A 20,726-nucleotide genomic window follows, 5' to 3' on the forward strand; every position below is an offset into this window, starting at 1 on the left:
GATGAGTTTTTTCACACAGTCTGCGAGGGTCTTGCAGCCAGATGCCCAACCTCAACAGACCAATCGCCCCAAGAAATGGCCCTGCTGGTCTTCTACACCCCCACCACAACCATCCACCCAGTCTGTGGTAGGGACACCCAAAAGTTGCTCCACCCCTGCAGGGAAAGCACTTTGGAAAGGCAAGAAAAGTTACAGTCTGATGACTTTCTAACCAAGCCCTACTTTGGAGACACTACTTCACAACACAGGCAAAGCAGCAGAATAGGAAACCTATGCCCAATGGATGGGATCATCCTTAGTTCCTCGCCAGTTAACTTATTTATGGCCCAGTAACTAATTCTAAGCCTCACACACTTAAATACTGCTTAATTAGTGCCCCAGTTAGCTGGAAAGGGCATTGGATTTATACAAGTGAATACTCTGGCAACCAACACCTATTCTTCATTCCTGTATAACGTGTTGGAGACAGCAGTGACAGTTGCAGAGAGAGAAAGAGAGGCCACCAAGCATCAGAAACCAGTCACAAGTGATTTACTTCAAACCACTCTCCCCCCGGGTGCTGCTGGTGCCAACACACGCAATCCTTCGCTCCTCGGCTCTGCAAACTGCACCCAGAAGGGCAGGGAGATGATGCAACTCAGCAATAAGGTTAATCACTTTTTTTTTTTAAACTTTTGACTCCAACATGACTCCCAGAGATCTCCAGCATGATGAACACTAGGGTACCCCTGAGCCGTTAACACAGCTTGGAAAGCAACAGTCTTCGCACTGACATTTCTTTCAGCTCCTTTTATTTCACTTCTTAGCTCACATTTCTGCTCAGTTTGACCAAAATTAGTACTTCAGCAGATCTCTAGAACCAATCCTACCAGCCCTTAAATGTGCTTGCTCTATTTTATCTGTAAAAAGTGATGTGAGAGAACTCAAGCAGCACCGCTGCTACTTAAGCAAGTAAAGGGGATAAAAGCCAACATTATGACACCAAATAACGAAGTCCAAGCCAGTATCAGCTTCACCTGGAAAAAGCCAAAAACCAGTGAAATGAAGAGGCAGGGAACCATTTTCTCCAACTCAAAACTCAACAACACACCTTCGTACTGTGTTTTATTAAAGTCATCTTAACACCTTAATCCTGATACTCATCCTTTTTAAGAACCCCAGTATTAGATAAGACTAAATTATATGTAATATCTTTAAATTAGCAAATGATCTTAAAAGCAGAGAAGCTACAGCACAATATCAGAATTACAGAGGATTTAAGAACAGCTCTACTACAAGTAGAAACCAAAACCACTCTGCTCTTTTGCAGTATCAAGGCAGTGCTGTGTCCCAGACTGGATGTGCTCTGGAACAGCATCACCGGCTGGTGTGGACATGGAAATGTGCTGCAGGTCGTAGGACACATTGTGGTTCTTGGCTCTGTACTTACACATTTAAGTCATAGCAGTTCTTGATGATGATTAATTCTTCAATATATTCCTTCTTCACATCTGGGAATCTTGCTTCCTACAGTAGGAAAAGCTAAAGGTTACACAGGTATTTGAGGAGCTGTGTAGCACACGTAGCAACAGCACCAAAGACAGGGATTTATAGGTAATTATCTGGCACACTCCTGAGACTGGGGACAAAACAGTCAAGAGACCATTTATATCCATCCAGCCTGGCTACTGCAAGCTGCTGGCTTTCCTTTGCTCCACACCATGATTGCTAACAGCTCTTTCTCAAAGGAAGAGTGTGGGTAGTGATGTGAAAGGCCACGAGCCCTAAGGAGAGATTCAGACTCGATGGAAGCAGGGGAGGCACGGAGGTCTGACCTACAACACAAGGAAAGCTAATATTTACCTTCAGCCAGACCTTAAGGAGTTCCAGATTGTGTGCTGAAATACAACATTCCAAAAGGAAAAAACCAACACCACAAATACCCACCCAAAGCACCCAGACACACCAGCAACGAGACCAGGACAGACAACAAACCTTTACTGGCAGTTCTGGGAAGGCTCTCCCAGCATTTGTCACATAGTAGAGAACACTCTTTGCTGCTCTCTCTCACATTTCTGTACAAGTATTGCAAATGATTGCACCACGTGGTATTTTGCTTTACAAGACTGGACTGGTCAGGGTTGTCAAGCAACCCTGACAATGCAATAGCAGCTTCTTACCCATCTCAAAGTCACTGATCAACGAGGTCTTACTTGGAAAGAACTGAATTTTGTTGAACTGCTAGGGAAAAAATAGCAGTTGAAAAAAAATAGAAAAAAAGATATTTTCCTCAACCTCCAGTTTTCCCAAGTAGAATCAGATATGGCATGTAGAGGGAAGACCTGGAAGGGCTGGGGGTGGTGTAAGATACAGATGCTGTTGAATAAGCTTGTTTGCAAAAAAATACTCATTAAGGCATCAAGAGGGATCCTTCCTCCCTAGCAATCAAGGGGAGGAGTGTGCAAACATTAGACACATGAATCACCACATTCTTATTTTACTTTATTTTTCACATTTACACCATGTTGCCCAAGCTGCTGAATATACCAACAGATAAGGAGTGCCCTTCTTGGTGGTTAAGTAGCCAGTGCCCCTCATGCCAACCTTCACACACAGAGTCAGCAAGGAGCATGTGGAGTTAACATACATGAGTCCTCATGCTGCTTATCCAGTTATCTTATCCCTCAGTGCTACTGCTTGGAAATCCACACTGCAAGGGCAACTATTACTCCTTGGCCACAGACCAAACTACTGCAGGAGAGGCAGCTGAAAACAGTCATGGTTCTCAGCCATGTGTCTCTAAGCTTTCTCTAACCCACCCTCTATCCCTTTGCCAGTGTTTGGGGTCTCAGGTTTGCTCAGTTAGCTTTACATCCATTCCTAAAACAGCTCTATAGAGTTGTGTTAGGAATCAGCCAAACAAAACCAAAACAGCAGATCCAACAGGGCAGAAGCCTTTCAGGGAACCAACCCATGTTATTTCACCCCAAACTACAGTTTTCCAAGACAGTTCATCACATGCTCCTCACCTGGTGCATGGTTGAGCATCAGCCAAAGCAACGAGGATCTGCAGCTGGAGCCACCAGGGCTGTGCTCTGAGCACGTGACACTCTACACACCTTGAAAAACCTGCCTGAAAGCATCACACACACAGGAGGCAAACGAGCCCTGGGAATACTCACTGTCTCTCTGATGAGCAGTGCAGTGAGGTCCTGCTCCTGCCCAGCAGCTCCTTGTTCTGGCACGTTGCTGGAGCCAAGTTCCTGAGAGCCCTGTGCGGGGAAGGCCGGGCCTGGCTGCTCGTTGTCCCCCCCTCCCTGCTGACCCGTTTCCTCGGGCGGATGCGCCGGCTGGGGAGAAGCAGGGCCTGGAATCCCGTCCTGCTGTGGCTCCGGCCGGGGGAAGGCTGGCCCAGGAGCCTTCTCTCCATAAGCCCTCAAAGATCCTGGGTCTGCCTCTGGCTGCCCTTGCTGAGGAGCACAACCATTTGCTACAGCACGTGGCTCGTCTTCCGGCATCGGGAAGTACCGGTGGCCCAGCTGGCTGTTCTCCTGGGTCTCCTGGTCTGTGGTGGTTGCAGCAGCTGTTCCTTCGAGGTTTTGCTCTGTCTCCACGTTCTCTCGCCATTCCCGGGCTTCCACCTTTTCCTTCTCTTGTGCTGGAAGGTCTGCATTCTCCAGACTCACAGTTTCTGTGTTAACTAGAGGTTGTGGACTCATCTTTACTGGTAGCACCAAACTTGGACCAGGCTCCTGCTTACTTGTAAGTTCAAAGCTGGGGCCATTAAGCTCAGAGGGTCCAGCCTGCTGCAGTGCAAAGTTCACACTCTGATCCCTGCTTGGTCCAGCACTGCCCTCCACCACATGATTATACCCGTCTCCCTGGCACAGCAGGGCTGAATCCTGCAGATCCATGCTCCTCGAGGGCTCAGCAGCACTTTCAGATCCTCCTTCTCCCCCAGTGCTTGCACCCTGCCATGGAGCAGCAGGTCTGATGACATTGGCACGCAGAGGCTGCTGATGCTTCGGGGTCTGAAAAGAACACAGACAAGGGGTAAGTAGGAATTCCTGTCTGCATGTCAGAATCCTTGTTACAGATACTTTTCCATCTAATCAAACGTCTGATGGGAAGCAGATACACAGTCTGTTTAGCAAGATGCTTAATAAGGCACAAAACTGCAACTCACACATCTTTGTTTCACTCCATCCTCAGCCTGTCCCCAGGTGCTAAGAGAAAATCTGGGCAGAACCGAGGATGCACAGGACTTTCAGCGTGGAACAAATTCCTAAGCTCACCTCAGTATCCACTTCCCTCCCAGTAAAATAGTCTGGGAACATGGAACTAACTGATGACATATTTGTCTGCTCACCAATTATTTAAACAAGCAGGAACCAAAGCTCAAAACATTAATCTCTGGCCTTGTTCTTGCCTCTGGCAGACAGACTGCTGTATGCCAACAGAGCCTGAGTGTTCTCTGCTACTGTTTTCAACTAAGAAACAGAAAGCTCAGCTTTGCAACCTATTTTCTCAATGCTTTTGGTTAATTTAATACAAAAGTGGAATATATTCTCAAGATAATATAGATAAGAAATGCTGCAAAAATATAAGTGCATGCAACAGCCCAACATGAATGCAAACAGCATAGAGGAATATTAAGCATACAAGGTGTGTATATAAATCAAACAAGGCATGGATTGAAAACCCACCTTCTATGGAAGATCAAGTCCTCTTACTCAACACACCACCTCTGTGGATTCAGACAGACAACTTTATGGGAGCTACAACCTTGGTTAAGTAGAACTTTAGCTACAATGTAGTTTAACAATCTAGTTCTCCTCTCTTGTGCCCAAATATGATTAAATAAAGCCAACAAAATGCCATCATTTCAACATTATTTCAGACACCCTAAGTAGATTGCTATAACCACACAGGACTCAGAGGAATGCATCAGATGTTTGCACAAGACTTAGCTATACAGGCCATGGACAAAGCAGAGCAACTACAAGAATGAAAAATTACCTCTGCCAGGATGAACACGTCATCATCATCATCTTCCTCAGGCTGCTGCTTTTCCGGCGTTTCCAGCAACAAAGGTAATTCTTCATCCGAGGAATCTGATATTGTGATAAGGCCTTCGTCCCTGCGGTCTATCCAGTCTGCAGAACAGCAAGTAAAGCTAAAATTAGCTCTTTGCTCAAGGTGAAACTGGAATTTACAGGGCACATGTAGTACCAAAACACCTGAAAGAGCCATCTTCACATCTGCACTGCAGCAACAGGGAAGAAGCACTCAGAGGTCACCGATCCCTCCGCAAGTTACTCCTACAGCCACTCCTCCCTCCCCAGCCCCTGAGCAAAACGCCTGCACAGCCCCAGCTCACCACAACAGCACCTGCAGGAACAGTCAATGGCACTCATGAAGAGGGTCTTCTATCCCAAACTTCAGCACAAGTCAAGGTGCTGCAGAAGTTACTCTGAGCGAGCCATACTTCTGCAGAGAAGTCCTGAACTTTCAATACCTCGGGGGCACTGCATTTTCTTTTACTAACGTGCAGAGCGTTTTAGCAGAGAGATAAGGTTCTCCGTGCAATTTGGCCTCTTCTGGAAGAGTGAGACTTTGCAGGAGTGCTTTATGCAGGGCTGAGATAGGGCCTGTGGCTGTGGGTGCAGAAGATATCCTTCTATTAGATGACAACCTTGTCCTCAAGGTCTGTCAAGAGTGGAATACAGATGCTACTGAACACAAGTGATATATTCAAGGCAGAAACGGGGTTTCTGTACTACAGAGAGAACATACAACTATGCTTTTCCTCAATTTTGACAAGTTTTGGCATATTTTTAGCATGAATATTCGTTTATCACCTTTCAGGCATATGGAGAAAGCATAATTTTGAATTGCACTCTTGGAGGAACGGGTGCCAATGCACACAGCCCTATGAGGGCACAAATGCACGGCCAGCCTCTCTCCTGTGGGGACCTCAGGAGGATGGATCCTCCTTGGATCTGCTGAAACACCTCCACAGGGTGTTCCCACGAAGTCAGCAATCTCCCTTAAGGCAGTACAACATGAGAAAGACAAGAGCCAAATATTTTGCATGCCTGCATAACATGAAAGAGCTTTCTGGAGGTGGCTAAGTCAGTGTAACAGAGCAGCGTGTGACAGGACAGAACACACCACCAGCAGCTCCCAGCAACAGCACTCCTGAGAGTTTAGTGACTCTGAATCCTGATGGTTGTAAGTAGAGTTTTGGAAATAGGCACAAGTCAGTACTCACCTTTCCCTCTGTGACTGCGGAAGCTGTTCAAGTTAATCACTTCTTCATTCCCACCTCTCTCTGCCATTTTAAACAGCTGTACCCACAAGTGTCAGTGCCCAGGCATGGCAGGCAGGCTCACATGAGGAACTAGAAGGTAAAATAAAACCAGGAGAGAGTAAGGCAAACTCAACTGCACCCTAAGCAGACTTCCTCAAGACTAGGCCACTAGAACATTCTGGGGCTTCTCCTGGCTCTTCCAGCTCAGTCTTGTCATGAGGATGTTTTTCTGTGCCCCCTTCTCAGTATCTAAGAGCAGACATGTCTATCTTCTGTTCCAACAGTTAAGAAAGTCAACTGAAGAGTGTAATCAGCCCGAGAAGTTTCTCTGGAGAAGACATGAAGATTTTTACAGCTGTGCAATCACAAAGTGAGGAGAGATGCAGTTCTGTCCAGACAGGACTCGACCCCTCCCCATATATGGATCTTCTGTTTCCAGTAAGTCCAAAACTTGATGTACCAATCCACACAGCAGTGTTCCTTCCACCATCAACTGGAGGGAGGGGCAAAAGCCCCTTGCCTGAGCAGTCACAGGGCAGCTCCATCTAAACCTGCATCTCAAACATCCCAGCTGATGTTATTACAACCACCCCTGTCACCCTTAATGCCATGAAGTCGAGCTCACTTCCACAACACCCACTTTACTGGCATGTCAGAAGGAAGCTGCACCCCTGGCAGGGCAGTATGGAACAAGTCACATTACAGAGCACACTTTCCTGCCACCATCTGCTATCCTAAAGAAGAGATTTCCCTGATTTACAGTGAGCGTTTGGTACAAATTCCAGGATACACCATCTGCTCTCAATCCAGAAAGGAGAACATGACAGGAATCAGGTTCCTTCACAGGACTGAGCTTTTGGGACTATATGTTGCTACCCCAGCCTGTTCTCAGAGAGGCACAATGAACCAGAGGCTCCCAAACAGGATTAGTGGGACAGAGGAATCACTGCAACCTGAACAGGAGGTTTCCATTTTATGCTCTGTCAGCTTATAGTTCTCAATCCCTATCATGGAGAGGCTGAACAGATGCAGAAACTCTGAGCACAGTTTGATCACTGGAAGGAGAATGAAGAAAGTCTTTTTATTGAAAAGTATTCATCTCCTTATTGCAGCACAGAGGAATCTGTACTATTAAATATTTACCGATGCATAAGTTGGAAGAAAATGATGGGTCTGCTATAAAAATCCTGTTTGCTAGTACACAAGAGCAGTGTAAATTCCTCCTCAGTAATTCTACTTAACATCCCCTGCAGGGAACAGGAGTTGCAGCTAGGGCAGTAAAATGAAGAAATCAGTTCAGATGCACAGGATACAATAATAATAATAAAAATGTATAATTTAGCACTTAAGAAAGCTCAGCAGCTCAGCTCAGTGCCTGAAGCAGCCTTCTCCAGAGGGAACCTCCAGCAGAGAGGTTTCAAGGCTTGGCTACAAACAGCCATGGCTTGGCTACAAACAGCCATGCTCACCTGATCCCTGAACTGGTGATGGTCCAAATTTAGTGGGACATTGGGTGAGGGAACTGCAGAGGCCTCTTCTAACCAGCATTACCACAAATATGCAACCACCTCTGTACTGAGCCCTGAGACCTCAGCAGCACACCCTGGTCCCAGCAAGCAACTTCAAGATTATCATGGGTACAAGTGATGCTTTGAAAGCATCTGAAAAGCAAGATTTCGGCAGCATTTCCACCAGGTTCTTCAGCTTCTGCCTTATAAGGAGAAACAAATCTTACTTTATTTGCCAGAATGGCATGAAAGCACTGTTCTCATCATTGCAGGCAGGTGCTTGGGAGCTGGGTCACTGTAAGTGTGCTTGGTGAAAACCCTGGCCTTTCTAAAAGGTCACACCCACATTATTACAGTTGTATTTTCCCTGGTGCTCAGGAATAGCTACCACCTAGTCCTGTGTTATTACTCTTCCATCCTTAGCTCTCTGAGTCATTTAGCAAACAAAACCAACACGCTTCTTGCCATTTAAAATACGGAGAAATGGAGGCACAGATGGGACCAGCGTGGCAAGGTCACCGAGCAAACACTGTGAAGCAGCACTTGCAGTCTGGCTGGGGAGGAACAAGGACATTTGTGAAAGCCACAAATCAGCTCTCAGAGCATCAAGCAGTGCAGACAGAGGCTGGACAGGTGTCTGCTCGGATCTGCTCCAAGCAGAGCTAAGTGGCTGGATATTCCTCCCCTTCAGGGACATGTGGTTAGCAGGGCTGGGTGTGCAGGTAACGAGGGTGGGACGACACTGCAAGTGCTCAGCACAGCCATCAAAAAAATCTTCTCCCAAACAGCTCAAATGGTGCTTTGTCCAATGCTGGCTAAACCCCAGCTGTTCACATTCAGGAATGATGGATAAGCCACAAGACACCTTAAGGTTGTATTTTCTACAAGCTACTCCGATCCTGTAGAGAGGAGCTTGCACACTTCAACCTTCAGCATTGAGAAAGGGGTACAGGAAATACTCTGAAATTAAATTTGGGACAAAAAACTGTCTCCCCTCTCATACAAGACAAAAACGTGTACACTTCACCAACAAACTCATGGTGGTTTAAAAGCAGGAATATAATAAATAGCATTAACAGTATACACAGTCAAAGCAACAAAAAAAAGAGCCAAGCCTGGAAAGAACTGGCAATTCTTTCTGCTTCAAAATAGACTGAATAAAAACCCAAGGAGCTTAATAAAGCCCTGCTTTGAGGGTAAAAGCCAAACTTCCACCAAGAGCTAGCAATTCATTTTGTCAATACTCGGTACAGAGCTGAAGTTTAAACAAATATCTATAAGCATGGGCCAGTTCCATCTAGTGGCATGAATAAGAAGTTTATTCATGTTTATAGCACCAGGCCGCCAAGAATGTGAAGTAACAAGATCAAAGCCACCCTGGGGTCTTGCCCTACATAAACAACAATAAAAAAGCAAGGAAGACAGATGGAAAGAAGCTATTCCATGCTACCTCAGTGATTTCAGTGCCTATTTATAGGTAAAGAATAAGGCTATCTATAAGCAAGCTCTAACATGCCCATCAGCTTTTCTACAACACAGTCAAGGACAGGAAACCAGAACTGTTTTAAAAGCAAAGGACCTGGCAGCAGCCAGATAAACATTTTGCAAGCTTTTTAGTTTTTCTTTTTTTCTTAAAAGGCTCCCACCTGCACTACAGCACATCAAGCTGGATTTGGGACTGGAATCCCTATACAGTATCCAGGTGACACAAAACTCATCACGACTTCTAAGATTGACAGTGCAGTGAAGACCACCCCAGTTCCACCCAATTTCACCTCCACTTTTCATATTACTCCACATATTCATGGCTCAGAATCACAGAATATCCTGAGGTGGAAGGGGCCCACAAGGATCATCCAGTCCAACTCCTGGCCCTGCATAGGACACCCCAACCATCCCACCCTGTGCCTGAGAGTGTTGTCCAAATGCTCCTTGAGCTCTGGCAGCCCTGGGGAGCCTGTTCAGTGCCCAACCACCCTCTGATGCTGCACATTCAAGTTATTTCACTACACAGGAAATAAAATCCTCCCCATTATGGATTTTCCTACAGCAGTTTGAGAGGAGAAGGACCCATTAACAGAACAGCTACTGGGAAAACCAGAGACCATCAGGGATTTACCTGTAACAATTCTCTGAACTGATTAGACCTCAGACTGACAGCTGAAGTCACATGTACTTCCCGACAAGCTCCTCAAACATGCAAAAATATAATCCACAATACCACTGGTCCCAACCACCACTATGACTTAAAGGATCAGCTGCTATGAGGTGAAGCAGGTCTCGGGAGCACACAGAATGCTTACACAAGGATTTCCAAAACCCAGGCAAAATCCTTTCAAACACCACATTACATATTTTTAGCCTAACCTAAAAATAGGCACCATCAGTGCTGTGCATATATTTAATCTCCTGGTATATGGAGGAGTTTCTGGGCTGCAGTAACTGGAGCAGAACTCAAATCTGCTCCCTCCACCTCACATTTGTGCTGTGATGAGCATCTTCAGATGGTGCTGGAATTTAAAATGACAGTCAAGGGGAGACCCCCCCTCTCCTTACAGTGTAATGTATTTTACCCCCCACTTACAGCATTTGAAATCTTGAACTCCCACATACCCAAGATGGGACTAGACTCAAAGTGTTCTTTCCTGGCTCCAGCTCAAGGCAACAGGACCAGACAGAAAGCACTGCAGGGGAGGTAGGAATTGAGATCCTAACAGAACAGGGGGGAGAGGGGGAAAAAAAAAAAAAAAAAAAGAGCAACTTGAAAGAGATGTCAGCAACATCAAATCACTGTGTTTTAGCCTCTCCCCCACACAGCAATACCACTGTTGCTCACCTACGTTGACAGAAGAGCATCAACTCCTACTTTGTGCCTGCGGGCAGCAAACGTGTCTGCTGGTAGCCTGCGAGCAAGGTGAATTCCTGGCTCGTTTCAAGCTGCTAAAACAAAGAGAAGCTACTTAAATAATGCATGGCTTGTGACAACCAGCAAAATGAAAAGCTAAAAATTCAGTCCTTAAAAAATATAGGGAAAAAAAAAAAAGCCACAACAGAAGGGAAATAAACCAGCCTGTCAAGCATTTCACCGAAATATTTCAAAGGGTTCACAATTTGCTGGGGGCTGCTCCTTGTTAAGAGTCACTGAGCAAAAGCAGGGAGAGTTTAACAGTGGTTTATTATGTTAAGTGGCATCATCCCAAGCAAAAATTAGAAATCCCCTGATCACAAGCCCAACAAGAACTGCTGGACACAAACAAATCCCGTTTGCTATTCCAAGGCAGCTGTGGCCACAGCATCACATTTCCCAAAGGGACAGAGCCAGAGGTGGACATTATGAAGAGGGACAAGAGGGATGAAGTCGTCAAGCTTTTCTGGAAGCAACCACAGCTTCTAGTTCCTTATTCCTCACCCCTTCTTACCTAGGAAGAAAAGCAGTGAAGGAAGCAATGTTCTTTCCACCCAGGCTCACCACTGGTCACTGCAGAGTCAGCAGCAGATACTCAGATCACATCAGGAGACTCTGATGTGAGAGGGTCTGTGGATTAACAGGGGATGAGCCACATCTATGTGTCACTGCTCCAGACTAATGAGAATTGCTTACTCAGGAGCAATCAAGAGAGCAGATATTTAGAGATTACTTGGCTTCAAATCCCCAACCAGATTTTTCCCCATTTTGTAACTCCACTCAGGACTTATAGGAAATATCCTGACTGCCTGTACATCACAAGACTTCACATCAACCTTATTTGCAGTTCATCATTCCATTAAGGTCACAGTATCACTTAATAATAATTTTTAAGTACCCAATTGCCATTTTTATTGCATCTAAACCACAAAGTACAAGAGGAAAGCAATCTGCCCAGTTTTACCTAATTCACCTAACAGTGGGCCACATACATTGACACCAGTTTTCCTCCCCAAACCTGCAAAATATTTGCATTTTCCTGGCAAAATCTCTTCTCTGTGAGCTCCTCTCTAAAATGTACAATGTCTTGCAACAGCTGCATTCGTTTTTCACTACTGGGCAACTCAACTGAAAGTTTCAGATTCCTTTGAGCTATTCCCTGGTGACTGGCATCAAGGTCAGCAGCTGGACACTTGAGTGCCTTCCCACGACCCCTGTCGGTCCTGCCAAAAGAAGGGCTCTGTGTCATCACATCACCCTGACCAGCATGAGACTCCTCATTTTGATACAGCCAAAAAACCACTCTCTGCACAAGAGCTGGGGAGCTCTGGATCCAGTCATTTGCCCCTCCTATCAAACTGAGTCCTGAAAAAAGTTGAATTGACAAAGTCTGGTTGGAAAGGAGAGTTAATGCCACCGCATCGAGCAGCTCATTTTATGTGCAAAGTGAAAATTCGAGGCTCTGAGAGGAAGAGGCATCCCTGCAGTTAGTTCCTGTTAAGGGCAGTACTCTGCCTGCCTCAGACTTCTGGCATGTGCAAGATCATCCAGTATAATCCCCTAAATCCAAAACCTCCCTCCCACATCACAAACACAGGTGCCAGCTTGGCATTTCATGTTCAAGCAACAATTCAGGCACCAGCAGCTCAGCCCTTGGCTACAGCACATACACACAAACCCAGCCTCACTGGGCTCACAGAGCCTGTCTCCCAAACCATCATTTTAAAGAACTGATTTATTCTGATTTTGTGGTATGAGGGTGGAGGGGAATGCAAGAGCATGTGAAGCCACGTGACTTGCAGCTCTGTCGCTTCCAGAGCAAGTTTTACTTCCAGTTTTCTTTCCCTGAATTCACGTGTCCTTTGAGCAGTGCCCTGACTCAGACACCACATAGAGCTCCAGGAGCTGCACATACCTGTCACAGCTCCACACAGCATTAACTGCAGCTGCCTTCCCTTCCCCACAAACCCAGCAGCCACGTGGAAAAGAACAGGAGAAATGCCCTATGTGCCCCAGGGTACACACCAGAGTGCTCCTCTGTTACTTGTACTTCACAGAGCTCTCCAGGAGGAAGGATTCCTCTCCAAAGCATTTCCTCTCCAAATCCTCAGTAGTTTTTCTTCCTTTTTTCCTTTTCTTTAAGGGATCCTGAATCTCACTTTAAAAGGCTTAACAGAACAAATAAGTCCAAGTGCAACCTTTTAAGTAGTTATTTAACAAGTTGGATGCACGTCTTCAGGAACCTTCAGGTTACCATCTCAGCACTGCTTTTCACTGGAGAGGAAACAGAAATAAGGGATTTAAGGCTACTGGGACAGGCTGTGGCATTGACATTCACACAGAGCCTGCTCTGCTCACAGCCCTGTTTGCAGGGGCACTGGGAGCAGGGAGAGCCAGGCTGCACACAAACAGCAAACTGCTATGAAAAGCAGCAGTGAGGGACTAACTAGACCAAAGCCAAGAGGGTTGGAAAGCACAGAGTCAGGTTTAGTTCCAGGACCAGCCAGAGGACTTTAAAATCACAAGGGATTGATAATCTGTGATGGCATCCTGGATGTTGAGAGGCTGCCCAGCAGACCAACTTTGGAAATCATCTAAACTGCACTTGGGAAGTTGTGCTCCAGAAAAGAAAAAAAAAAAAAAGGCATAACAAACCACCAGGAACAAATGTAGAAAGAAAGGTGCAGGTCACACTTAAAATAAAAATACAAAAATATCCCCTATCACAAGAAACTTTGCTTTCAAGCATAGCACACCTCACCTCATTCACAAAGCTGCTGACAACACAAAAAGGTGAGACTTGACCTTGAGGTGGCACAGGAGGGAAAAAACCCAACTGACTGCAGCAGCCCACCTTAGCTGAAAGGAAGGTGTCCGTGTCAATCTGCACAGTGCTTTTAGAAGTATTGACTTCAAAGCCTGCCACCGACCATTCCAGGTGTGAAACATCCCAGAGAGAGGGACTTCCAGAAAGAATGACCTCACAGGTCACATACTCTGGTTATTACAGCCATGCCCTTTTTTTAGAGCCATGTTAAGCATCTGCACTTGCCATAATTCCAAAGGTCAGTGGCCAGAAGCTGTGGCTTCACGTTCAGAAGGGCTCCACTGCAATGCCTACTTAAGGTGGTCACATTCCCACACCACGGTTTGTCTCCTCCTCTCACACAGTTCCTCCAGCATTTCTTAGAGCTTTGAAAGGAAATGCCCTGGAAAATGTTTTTGTAGGATTCAGATCAGATACCTTCTCTTCCACATGGTGGAAGTGGGAGAACAGAAAATAAACTGAAGGCAGGGAGACGATCTTAAACTGCGGCCACGGCCAATACCTGACTAACACTCGAACTACACGTGCTCCGAGTCTAAGGTCGGGCACTGCCTCTGAAAGATGCTTTTACACAATAAATCGATAGGTTTAAATATGTATAAGAGCCAGTTTAGAGCCATAATGGGCCAACAGGCCAAACTCACTCCACAGTGAAACAAGGTTAAACAGCCTAATGTACTGAGATACCAACAGAAACATTGTAAGGCAGGTGCAGCACTCGGGCAGCAAGGCCACGCTCTGCACCAATTTCTGCTGGAAAGGGTAAAAAATGAGCTGCCTGTTGCACCCACAGAAGAACTGCTACTATGTCCTTCCATCACCTCAGATAACCAGGTGTCAAAAGATTTTCAAGCTGGCTGGCAACAGTTTTTGTAAAACCAGGTTTAGTTTTGTTTGCAGCCACGTGTAGCCTTGTGGTCATTTCCATCCCAGCAAGCTCTCAGCAGTGAAAACCCAGGGCAGCCTTCCAGGCTCACCACATCACATGGCAGTGCCACTGTGGGGTTTAGGCAGAGTGGGCTAAAAGAGCAGAAAAGCAAAGAGATTGTACTTGAGGCAAGTGCCACTATATGAAAACTGAGAACAGTGAAATTAGATTGTGGCTGGATTTACAGATGCTCCACCTCCAGCATGAGTCTCTTCTGAGACCAATAAAGTTAATGAATGAGTGAATTATCAGCTAAAAAACGAGGGAAGAAGAACTGCACGTGAACTCTCCAGGTCCACAGTCACACAGATTCACAAGGCTGCAAGGTACCCACCGATATCATCCCAAGGCAAACAAACATTTTGCACACACAAGACACAAAAACCATCACGGGCCACAGCCAAGGGGTTGCCCAGGCTGCAGTCAGAACTTTCACCAAGGACACACTGCTTGCAGGCAGCGAGTCCTGTGCCCACCCTTAGTCATTGCACTCAAGTGTCCAACACTGGTTTGAGCCTTCTCGCAGCAGAACAGAAATTCTTTCCTGGGTGTTGCAACAGCAGAAAGATTATTTAACCACCTGGGATGGAAGGTGAGTAAAAACAGCCACGAAGTGCTAAATAAACATAATCCCATTCAGCTGAGGAGCACCCTCCAGACACTGTGTACAAGGAAAAGGTGTGTTCCAGCTGCTACAAGCTGGTCTGTGCTAGTCCTGGCAGATCCAAGGGTACCTCCCAGTAGATACACAATGAAGCCTTCTCCACTACAATAGGATTCTGGTTTAACAACCCACAGAGAGGACATGAACTATTTACAATAGCCAAGTTACTGCTCACGGGTCTTGCTCATCTGTAGCTGGAAATCCCAGCAGCAGGGGAGGGATGAAACGCCCTGTGCTGCTGGTTTCCTGAAAGGGAGAGAAAGCTGCTTTTCCTGCCTCCCCATTATGCTGCTGCTGTCATCTCCCTCAAATTGCATTACAGCACATGATGGCGGAGCAGGGAGAGAAGGAAAGCCCTCAGCAGCACTGTGGCTGTGCTGCAGGCAGCTGTCAGCACTGCTGCCCCTTCCCTCTGCCAGCCCAACGCGTTCGGCCAACAGCAGCTTGTACTTGCCAGGGGTACCTGGGCCAGTGCTCCTTCCATGACCGGCCTTCAGGTAAAAATTGATGTACATGAAGCATTAGGGAGAGTTTTCCCTCCCCCCTCTATCAAATATAAAAACACATGCTGTCTTTGGGATGGGGTTTGGAAGTAGAGGTGTAAATCTGTTCCTAACTCTGGTTTTGCAAAAGCTGCAACAAACCAACCTCTGCCTTCCTTCCTCCAAGGAACAGCAGGAGCAGTGCCCACAGCTCAGTAAGAGCGTGTCAGTCTGGATAAAGCAGCACAGGAGCCTTGTGCAAGGAGTGCTTCAGACAAAACATATTACTAGAGGCCGTTTTCCATCCTTATATTCCCCATACAAAGATTCCAGCTAGTGCAAATCCCGATCACCTTGTACTGCAGAGCGGTATCACGGGATGACTCTACAGATCCTGTCCAAATGTTTCTCTGAATAATGCAAACAGTAGCTTGGCCTCCTTACAGGGGGAGCAGGCCGAGGGTGAGCAACACCACCAAAGCCAACTGAAAACATTTCAGGTCACCCTGACACCCATACACACTCACTCCCAGTTTTATTTCAGCTCAACAACTTTGCTTCTCTTTACAAGTGACAACCACAGCCTCCAAAACTCACCTTGGGAGCAGCCAGGCACCATCAGCACCAGCACAGGAGTGAGGCTCCCCAAAGCCAGCAAGGAAGCCACACTTAATTTAAATTCCCCCTGACCTGGATCAGGAACACCATGACTCAGGGCAGCAGCTGCCCTGCGTTGAAATCTTTCCCCAAAGCCCAATGCTTTTTCTAGTTAATCAGGCACTGACAGCTCCCCTCATGAAGACAGGGAGGGAACCACAGCAGGGCTGGTAATTAGGAGAGAGGTGTCATTCAGAAGGAATATCATTTCCTGTCCTCAGGAATTAAGCTTTCTCAAGGATCCTTACAAACTTTAAACCACTGCAAGCTCTTAAGCACTGAGCCAGAGGAAAAACATCACTCCCAAGATATTCCAAAATAAACCTGAAAATCTATAAAAGTGACATGAAGGCTGCTGAGCACGAGATTGTCCCAGCTCAGTGAAACATTCCTTATTATCTCACATCTCAGTGCTTTGGCAAGGGTAACTTATTCAAGCCACCAGGATGCTGCTAAGTGGCTTTTCCCCCCTCTTTTCCTGTTTTCTCTGCCTACTCCTCCCCGATTTCCCAGACTTCCCCATTCCAGTAACCTGCTTAAAAACAAAACTACTCCAGACTAATGTTGGTCAGCACATTATTCAAGCCCCACTTCCCACACAGGAACTCCCAGTCAGTACATAAATAAGGTTATCTCCTGTGCTTCTACTAGGAGATAGCTGGAGTCTGCAGGCAGATGTGTTTCACACCTCCCACTGCTCACTGTATTTAAAAAGGCACCTATCCCACCGGGATAGATCCTAGCAAGAATAATTTCAGTTACATGGAGCAGCTTAAAAAGCCCACCCATCTACCAACAACAATAAAACACACCATTGTTTCAGTGCACACACAGACCTCTGAGACTATTATTGCCTTGCCTTTAAGTAGTTACAGTGATGCCTGAATTCAATAATGTAAATGGAGGCTTAAAATATCTCCACACCAAATCCATCTGTAAAAATCTCCAAAATTCCAGTGACAGGAATTAGCGGCGCAGTTCTGACTGTCCCAGAAAGAATGCAGCCAGTGGCAAGCCCCAACACCCAGCGCCGTGACACAGTAAACCACTCACAATAAAAAGATATAAATAAAAATAAGACACCCATTCCAAGCTAATGAATGGGAGCTTCTTCCAGCAGGCACCAAACAACACCCGAAGGGCTCCGCATCTCTCGCACTTGGGTTTGTGCTGCTCCCGGTTGTTAATCAGCTCCTGGCCCCTGGGATGTGCTTCCTGTCTCTCTCCAGCTGTGCTGGAGTCCCCGGAATTGCGTGCTCGCTCCACCTATTTTTGCCACAGGACTTTCTGGTGATTTGTGTCCAATTTCAAAGCACAAGTCACGCTGCCAGCGATCGCAGCTCCCGGTGGCAGGAACGCCCACTGCATTCTCAGGCAGACAAAGCACTGCTCTACCCAGGAATTTGGACTTCCGAGGCAGCTCCTGAAACTCCAACCCTGGAACAGGCTGCCAGCACCCCGCTGGAAACCAGAATGTACCTTATCACCCATAACACCTGCCCCAACTGCTCTTCCAGGGGCTGCTGTTTGCACCCTGGTTGCCCAGCTGCAGCCAGGCCAACAGGAAAACATCCTAGGAAGGGAGAAAAGAGATGGAAGAAGGCCTGTTACCAAAATGCAGAACCACAAAGCAGGCTGAATGTCTACAGATCTTCAGGAAATGCGTCTGAGTCCCTTCCCAAGTCTTGGTATTCAAGGCACAAACTCCTGTCAAGATGATTGTTTATTAACATCGAGTCACACCAGCAGACACCCAGCACATGAAATCTATTAACATGTTTACAATTGCAGAAGGCCTGATGTGAGGCAGTGGAATTTTTGCACAGCATTCACCCTAGAAATTAAAAGCTGATATTAAAGCTGTAAATCCCACAGTCCTGGGATTAAAAGCTGTCCCTGCAATCCTGCAAGTCCTAAAGAAAATGGGTTCCACCACATGGTTTGAGCTGCATATTCCCATGTACCTATTCAGGGATGTACCAGAGCCTGCTCGAGATTTGAGTCTGCAGAATGATGGGTCTCAAACATCCCCCCCTTGCTTTCCAAACAGGTTGCTGGAAGAAAAACCCTTATGTCCCTCTTTGGAAGCAGGAGAGGCCACCTTAACTCAGAATGCAAAGGCCAGTCTAAATGCCTGATAGGGGACACCTGCCTTCTCTTCCACTGCTACTGCTGGAAACCTGTGACAGCTCCAAAGTGCATCAGGTGAGAGAGCAGAAATTGTAAGAAAGAAGCAACCACCACAGAGACAGAATAGAGAAAGAGGGATCTGCTCACAGGTCTTAGCACCAGGACTGCCTGTGCCCCTCAGACACCAAGGCAACGACTGACTGCCTTCAGAACTGCTGCCGAAAGCAAAGCAGGAGCCTGCTGTTCCACAGGGCAGGAAGGGAGATGGGAAAGAAACAACAAAGAAAGCTGTGAAAAGCACATGGACAATAAGCTGAAGTCCCTTAGCATCACACCTTGAAAACAGAAATAAAAGTGCACAGCAACACCAGTTTTTCTCTTTCAAAATACCAGAGGTCTCACACAGTGACCAAACCATAACACCATGTAAGAAAATGACCCTTGCTCCAGGAGCTGTAAGGAAAGGAACAAAACCATGAACGACTAAACTTATTTGCATGAAAACTACCACCCTAAGTATCTTTCAGTAAGACCTTAAGGTAAAGTACAGGATGACTCTCAAAGACAACACTCCGGGTCAAAAAAGCACAGGTGAGATGAAAAGAAAAACCTCGTGGGCTGGACCCACAGGTGCAATCAGCCCTTATCCACCCAGGCCTCCAGCCAGCACAGCTGCAAAGCCAGGGATCCATGAGATGAGGGCAACTCTTAAATGGTTTTAAAGAGTTGCCTTTTTGCCCACCCCAAGGTGCCGTGTGGGCACTGCCCAGGGAGCTCGGGCTCCTCTCTTTGCACACACACTGTAGTTCACCACAGCTCAGAAGCCTCGGAAGGGATCCCGACCTGCCTCCAGCTGTCTAAGGGGGCAAGGTCAGCTCCTGAGGCAGAAAAACTCACTGGACACGTCCCCCACATAAAGGCAGAGCGTGTTAAAACTTCCAGGCTTTGCTCTCTCTCCACCGAGCCGAGCCGGCACTCAGATAAACAGAGAAAGAGGAGGAGGAAGAGGAGTATCTCTTACACAGATCCCTCAGCTCCGGGGACAGCTGTGTTTGGGTTTCCTTCCTGCAGCAGCTCCCACGGCAGATACCTGAAATGTCGAGATGTCCCAAAGGCACCGAGTGGTCCCACACCGGGGGGGGGGTAGGGGACGGGCAGGAGAGAAGAACAACCTTTTATCCTCCTGCCCCCACCAGCTCCGGTTTATCCCCGAATACAAACACCTGGCCCGGGGTACCCGGAGAGCAGCACCTGTACCGGGGTGTCCCTCGGTGCTGGGGGTGGGGGGACCCCCCTGACCTCGGGGAGGGGGAGAAGGGACCGGCCTTGAGGGGAAGGAGGGGGAAGGGAAAGGACTCGGTTCTGAGGGAAGCTGAGGGGGGACGGAGTGTCCCCGATCCCGAGGGAAAGCGGGAGGGCCTCAGGGGAAGGGGGAGTGGTGACGGACACGGGGACGGACGGACGGACACAGGAGAGCCGGCTCTGAAGGGAAATAGGGGGAGAACGACCTGTCCCTGAAGGGAAGCGAGGGGAAGGACCCGGCCCTGAATGGACTGACGGGACGGACACCGGGCCCTCAGGGGAGGGGGGGACACCCCGGGCAGGCCCCGGCCGGGGGTCCAGCGAGGCCCAGGGACGCTCTCTCTGTCGCTCGGTCCGCCCGGCGGTGGCGCGGCGGCACTCCCGGGCCCCGCGGGGACGGAGGAGCCCCCCCGGCACTCCCGGACCCCGCGGGGGTGTCGGAACTCCCCCCACACTCACCGGCCCCTCCGGCCCCGCTTCATTTAACCGCCGCTGCCGCCGCTTCCGCCCGGCCCCGCGACACGTGACCGCGCCGCCCCGCACCATAGAGAGGCGCGGAGAGAGCGGCGCCGGGAGACGGGCAGCCCGGGCGGGCCCGGAGCGGCCGACCTACCATAGAGAGGGGGAGGGAGTCCGGCGGAGCCGCGCCACGCCCCCTGCCGGGCGGGAGGTGTGCTCGTGGGGAGGGGGCGGGGCTTGAGGGAAAGGGGCGGGGCCATGGCCTGCACGTGTGTCCTGGGGGCGGGGGGACAGGGAGCCCTCGGGGGCTTCCATGGGGAGACAGGGACCTCATATGGGGGTCTGTGCCCCCCCTGTGGGGGCTCTGCTGAAAGGGGGACACACGAGTCCTCGACTCAGACTCGCACCCGTCCTCCTCCGCTTGCAAAACATTAATAATTACAGAAAACCGCAACAGAGAAACAGAGACTCATCAGCGTTAATGACTCTTTTTCCAGCTCTCGTTAAGGGGGAGATCATAATTTCCTTCTGGAAATTGAGGATTTGGAAAAGTAACAGGGCAAATGATAAGG

The 20,726-nt window shown here is 47.9% G+C and overlaps 1 protein-coding gene across 14 annotated transcripts in view; it reads right to left on the reverse strand.

The window, feature by feature from the left end:
* The window catches only part of RNF216 (ring finger protein 216), a 76,760-nt gene extending 56,499 nt beyond the window's left edge, over nucleotides 1-20,261 (reverse strand). The window contains exons 1-10 of one of the 14 annotated variants that reach the window (XM_064673223.1): nucleotides 20,155-20,260; nucleotides 19,415-19,483; nucleotides 12,731-12,979; nucleotides 11,220-11,335; nucleotides 10,637-10,737; nucleotides 10,385-10,510; nucleotides 6,254-6,382; nucleotides 4,999-5,135; nucleotides 3,162-4,010; nucleotides 1,430-1,506 (exon numbers count right to left, since the gene is read on the reverse strand). In XM_064673223.1, coding sequence (XP_064529293.1) covers nucleotides 1,430-1,506; nucleotides 3,162-4,010; nucleotides 4,999-5,135; nucleotides 6,254-6,320 — 1,130 coding nt within the window. In that variant the 5' untranslated portion in view covers nucleotides 6,321-6,382; nucleotides 10,385-10,510; nucleotides 10,637-10,737; ... (2 more) ...; nucleotides 19,415-19,483; nucleotides 20,155-20,260. Of the gene's footprint in view, nucleotides 1-1,429; nucleotides 1,507-3,161; nucleotides 4,011-4,998; nucleotides 5,136-6,253; nucleotides 6,383-10,384; nucleotides 10,511-10,636; nucleotides 10,741-11,219; nucleotides 11,336-12,730; nucleotides 12,980-19,414; nucleotides 19,484-20,154 lie in introns of all 14 variants that reach the window. The other 13 variants (XM_064673222.1, XM_064673224.1, XM_064673221.1 and 10 more) reach the window with 13 other exon arrangements.
* Nucleotides 20,262-20,726: the final 465 nt, after the last annotated feature.

The sequence above is a fragment of the Pseudopipra pipra genome, chromosome 16 (assembly GCF_036250125.1).
Source record: "Pseudopipra pipra isolate bDixPip1 chromosome 16, bDixPip1.hap1, whole genome shotgun sequence".
Lineage (NCBI taxonomy): Eukaryota > Metazoa > Chordata > Aves > Passeriformes > Pipridae > Pseudopipra > Pseudopipra pipra.